This window comes from Stegodyphus dumicola, chromosome 5 (genome assembly GCF_044657685.1).
Source record: "Stegodyphus dumicola isolate Sdum_Otavi_A_Nest chromosome 5, ASM4465768v1".
Lineage (NCBI taxonomy): Eukaryota > Metazoa > Arthropoda > Arachnida > Araneae > Eresidae > Stegodyphus > Stegodyphus dumicola.
In genome coordinates, this window is record NC_140772.1 from 16814979 (window position 1) to 16820978 (window position 6000).

Here is a 6000-nt window from a genome sequence, read left to right on the forward strand (position 1 = left end):
GATGTTTCGGCCTTCAGTCACATTGCGCTCCATGCTACTTTTTCAATAAAGCTTCTTTTTAGCCCTCTGATTTCTCTTTTAGTAAGTGTTGCTTACATTACTCATGTCCTTACGTATTGGAGATCTTATGGTATTAAATGCATGGATTTGGAAAGCTTTTGTACAAAGTTATATTGAAAAAACCATCTCGTCCTTAATTTTTGCACACCAGTGTATGTCTCACCTTGCCTGCGAAGAGAAAAATTTATATAGTTAAAGAAAACTCTCATACTGAATTATGAACCCTTTAGGTAGGAGAAGTTTTATATCCATCGGATATTTGAATTTAGTTATTAATATGTTCTTTGTATTTTACTTAATTCTGATTATATGTTATTTACTATTTTACTTAATTTATTTTTGTTTACCAATTCTGATCGCTCAGCAGCCTCATGGAGCTCCAGCACTTCTAATTTTAGAACTTAAGCTCTCTGGCATGTTTTGTTACCGTTTAAAGCATAAGATTATCCATTTATCATCTATGCTGCATAGCATAGTTCTTGAAAGTATTGCCATTTGATATTCAATAGCTTATCTTTGAAATCATAATAAGATAATGCTTAATTAACTAAGCAATTTAAAAGCAATATAGTATATGCTTCTCAGTAATTTATATCTTTATTTGATATAATTTATAATACAACTATCTCGTGTGATTTAAGTGTACCTAATTAACAATTTTCAAACATTTACATCAGCATGACTGTAATTAATAAATGATGCTTCTATTGTCACATATTGCACACAGTGTACACTTATTATTTGATTAAAACCTAATAATGAGTTAGCTTATTACAGTGCCTGCCGCTTACTAAACTCTATGTTTATTAAACTCAATACAGTCAAAAGTCGTTAATTCGGACACCCATAATCCAGAATGATCTAGAATCCGGACCTCAAAGCTACAAACTTCCTGTGCATGCGTCGCGTTGACGCATGCGCATAGGCATTTACGCATGTGCCCAAGACCTTTACGTCTGTGCATATGTGTGTGTGCATGCGCATAATACGTTTACGCATGCATATTTAATGTATAATGGACAGCATAAGCTAAAATTACCTAATTATCTATTTCAGTTAATGTTGCTGATTGCATTGTTCCTTAATCTTCGAATTGGATCTGGCTTATTATTTTTTGCAGACTGTTAGAGCAATTTTATAAAAGTAAGCTTGAACTTTCGATTATATCAAATAGAATTTCCAAAGCTGGAGCCCCCAAAGGATAATTATCGCCAAGTTGTTGTGGTAGCCTGAGTAGTTGAATGTTATAGAAACCCTATTGTGACACAATCGGGTGCATGATTCTGGAAACTTTTGAATCATGGGATGTTTTGTAAGCGTTTTGTGGTGTGTGTTGGTTTTATTCTTTAGACAGTAGAATGGCTGAATGTAGTAAGATTAATTTGAAGTTTATGAATGATTTGGAGCGAAAGGGGAAAAGAGCTTAAATTGACTGGTATGTAAATGAAGGTTTACTTAGTAGCCATTATAAGTGTCCTGTATGTAGGAAGGATATGCGTCTAGTCGAACATAAAAAACCGTTTAGATGGATTTGTAGGAAGAAAGGTTCAGATGGTCATCACGTGAAGCGTTCGATCAGAAAGAGTACCAGAGTCATTTGAGTCTGATTGATATTTTGATTTCTACGTGGCTCTGGGTGTATGAAGCGAACTCGAAAATCATGGTAAGTGAATATTTGCTTCTCGTAGTGCTTAAATGTATTGGGTTGGTAACTGATAATTGCGGATTTTTTTTAGAAAATCAAAGACAATTTTTTCATGGAACTAAATAACTTTATTCTGTAATTTATTGCCCATTTTGATCAATGACCTTTTGCCATCTTTCAGGCAGCATCATAATCTCACGTTCATAAAACTTCTGGTTTTTATTATCAAAAAACTGAATCAGGTACGATTTGACATCATCATCATTATTGAAATTTTTACCATTCAAGGAGTTTTGTAAAGATCAAAACAAAAACTAATCAGATGGTGCAAGGTTAGGACTATATGGTGGATGTGGCAACACATCCCAACCAAGCTCCAATAATTTTTGCCGAGTGACCAAAGATGTGTGTGGCCTTGCATTGTCATGATGGAATACACCACCTTTTTCATTTGTCAATTCGGGCCGCTTTTCTTCAACTGCATTGTTTAATTTCGTTAGTTGTTCAATGTAGACATCAGAATTGATCGTTCTGTTGGGTGTTAAGAGTTCAAAGTAGACAAATCCTTTGTAATCCCACCAAACTGATAACAAAACCTTCTTTTGATGTTGTTTGAGTTGGTTCACCTGGCCTGCTCCACGATCTTTTCCGCTTGATATTGTTGTAAACAACCCATTTTTCATCACCAGTTATCAGTCGTTTTAAAAATGGATCATTTTCATTACGTTTCTTTAGCAAATCGCAGCTGTTAATGTCTTGCATTAGATGCGTTTCTTTCAGTTTGTGAGGAACCCATGTATCGAGTTTTTGAACATAGCCAAGTTGTTTTAAATGATTTTCAATTTATGTATGTGATACATGAAGCTTCTCTGCAATCTCACGTGTTGTACTGTGGCAATCCGAATCGATTATTGCTTTGATTAGGTCGTCATCAACATCAACTGGATGACCAGAGCATTTTTCATCTTTGAGTGAAAAATCACCAGAACGAAATTTGGCAATCCAATTTTGACACTGCCGTTCTTCGTCATCATAAACAGCACATAACTTTTTATGAGCTTGCGATGCGTTTTTCCCTTTGCGGAAATAAAAAAGCAAAATATGACGAAAATGTTCCTTTTGATTTTAAATTTTTCAAAGAAAGCCAAACGAAAACTACGCAACAGATCAAAAAACTTTTTTTACTGATTGACAGCTGAATTGCAAACTATCAAATAACAAAATGTGTTTTACATCTGTACTACGTCTGCAACCCTAAAAATTCAACTGAAGCCATTTATGAGTGAAATCCGCAATTACTTAGTTGCCAACCCTATATAACATGTTTTCTTTTTTATGTTATTTTATTGTTTGGTTTAAAATATATTTTATTGAGATTATGCATACTTTTGTTTGCCTATATTACAGAATTTGGTGCTTTGACTTTTTTAAGTGAAAATATATCGATGTGTACATGGACAAAGTAAAGGCAGTACACAATGCAAGTTTGTGCTATTCTGGGATATTTTAAAGTGAAAATAGGTCGACGTGTACATGGATAAAGTTAAAAGAGTGTGCAATGCCATTTTTGTGCAATTCGCAGATTTTTTTTAAAGTGAAAATAGGTCGACGTGTACATGGATTAAATCAAAGGAGTGTGCTATGCCATTTTTGCGCAATTTGAGGATTTTTTTTTTTCAGTGAAAATAAGTCAATGTGTACATGGATACCGAGTTTGTGCAATGTGCAATTGTTTGTCTTGTTATTTTGGCTTTGTGTAGCGGCGATTTTTGGCTAAAAAAACGCAGCTTTGCAAGCCAAAATAACGAGTCAAAGAATTGCACAAATCGGTATCCATGTACTTCCAAAAATCGCCGAGTTTTGCCAAGGGGTACCCTAAACTATACTTTTACCGGAAGATTTAAAGTTAATCCAGAAATTTATATTTTAAATATACAGTAATTTATTATATACATACAAAAATTCAAATACAACAAGTGCAATATTAAATATTAAATTCCTTTGTTTCATGATACTGACTACATACATTTTAATAATAATTACAATAATAATCTTTTACATGGTATTCAGGATAAAAAAACTTAATTTTAAAGCTTTCTTATATATATATATATATATATAAGATATATATATATAAGAAATTATATATATATATATATATATATATATAAGATATATATATATAAGAAATTATATATATATATACATATATATATATATATATTATTTTTGCTTAAGTCTTATATCACTATTGTATTTTTATTCAAATGTTTAAAGCTCGTCTTAACTTTAATCAACATATTACTTCCAATTAGATTTGAGTTTTAAATACGCTTTTTATTTGTAAGTATTCTAGTGATAATTTCGTTTATTTTATATTTACACTTTTCATTGCACTTTATTTATGTTAAAAAAATTTTCACTGGAATCACAGTATCACAGCCACTTTTAAGCGGAAGAAGAATTTTCTTTTTACCTTGTTTTCTAATTTTTGCAGTTCAATGCACAAAATTCTTGACCACAAAGGTCTCTTTTTAGTTTGTTCTCCTTTCTTTAATTATATATATTTATTTATATATACATATGAATGAAGTAATTTTAAAAGTTCTGGAATATGGGGAGGATGCAAGCGGGAAAAACAAAAAAAAAAAAAAAAATTATGATAACTTTTGTTTCTTCATTTGCAATTTTACGTGCTTTGCTTTTGCACTAAATGTAATAACTTTAAATTTACTCTCCCCCTGCTGTACTAAAATAACTAACACACTTGCCGCAGTTTTTATAACACATATAATAACTTCCCACTTGCTCTAAACAACAAGTTCCTTAAAAATTTTCCCAAAATCTAATTACATCTATTTAGTATCGGATTGTAATGCAATATTTCACATGAGAAAAATTTCCTTTTTCATACATTTGAAAGTTATACAATTACAATAATATCCATATCAATAATTATATTAAAATAATATCCATAAAGTAAGATTTATCAAAGATCTAATAACAGATGATTAAACAGATATTCACATAACTAAAACACAGAATTTTGTTTCTTTTATAGACCTAAAAATCATTTTTGAAAGCCGGAAACGACTACTACACTATTCACACTATTCATTATTTATTCAAATTGCGACAAATAAGAAATAAGTGAAATATTCATCAGAAAAAACAGTATCTCAAAAACTCATATAAATAAACTTAATAAACAAAATTACTCATGAAAGCAGACAAAATTTAGGAAAGCTCCCTTCTTCTTCTAAGACCTTTAACGCACGTTCATTTCCGGAAAATTTGGATAATGAAACATACTTCAAGCGTCGCGCAGACGAATGTTTCATTGAGTTGTTTCTGCGCTGTTTCTTCCGAAATTAATAGCACACACACACACAAATCAAGGAGGTTAGAATAGTTAGAATATCTATTCTAACTTCCTTGACACAGATCGTATTTTATTCTCGAGTGTCAAGATGTAGAAACATCTTTTTACTCGACTTCTGATAAACATCGGGTGGGAAGAAAAAGAAAAGGATGAAAGGAGTGTGGGAGGCGGATGAAAGAGAGTGAGGTCCGCACTAGCGGCGGCGAAAAAAGGGGGGTGTCACGTTCAGTGTGCGTTATAAGATGTAGCCGCGGGTCAGTCAGTTTGGCGTGAAGGAGTCAATTACGGTTGTAATTCTTATGTGGGAAGGACGTCACAAGAGTAACGATGTTTTTCTCTGGGACGCGGGGAGTGTCTGAGAGTGCTAATAAGGCTATTATTGTGGGTTTGTAGTGAATAAAAGAAGTTGACCGCTAATCGTTTAATATACTCTTGAATAAGTTCGATTCGAAGGTCTCTGTGAATATAGATGTTGGGAATATACCAAGGAGCACTGATAATTTCTCGTAGAATTTTATTTTGTAGAATTTGTAATTGTTTAATATTGGTTTTAGCTGCATGTCCCCAGATCGGTGCTGCATAAAGAAGAGCTGGGCGCCGTATGGAGCGAAATAACCGAAAAGGATAAATATAGACTTATATTTCTGTAAACTTTCGTTCAGATTTGAACCTTCAGCTGCGAAAGTTGTTTGGGGAATTACTATCTATTAACTCGGATTACTATATTGAGACACGACCGGTTATTTGACTTAACATTTTCCTTTCCGATTAATGTTTCGCATGTGCTAAAAGTACACTCTTTTGCAAAAAAATCGAAGCACCAAGACGGACTTTTGCGATTATGAAGAAATTTGGTAGGCAAAAACATCTTGATCCAACATGCAATTGATCAAAGTTTCAAGGTAAATGAACC

At 32.6% G+C, this 6000-nt stretch overlaps 1 protein-coding gene across 2 annotated transcripts in view; it reads right to left on the reverse strand.

The window, feature by feature from the left end:
- LOC118197066 (sodium-independent sulfate anion transporter-like) overlaps positions 1 to 5056 on the reverse strand; it is an 85458-nt gene extending 80402 nt beyond the window's left edge. For both annotated transcript variants that reach the window (XM_035368547.2, XM_035368546.2), the window contains exon 1: positions 4924 to 5056. In XM_035368547.2, coding sequence (XP_035224438.1) covers positions 4924 to 4927 — 4 coding nt within the window. In that variant the 5' untranslated portion in view covers positions 4928 to 5056. The remainder of the gene's footprint in view (positions 1 to 4923) is intronic.
- Positions 5057 to 6000: the final 944 nt, after the last annotated feature.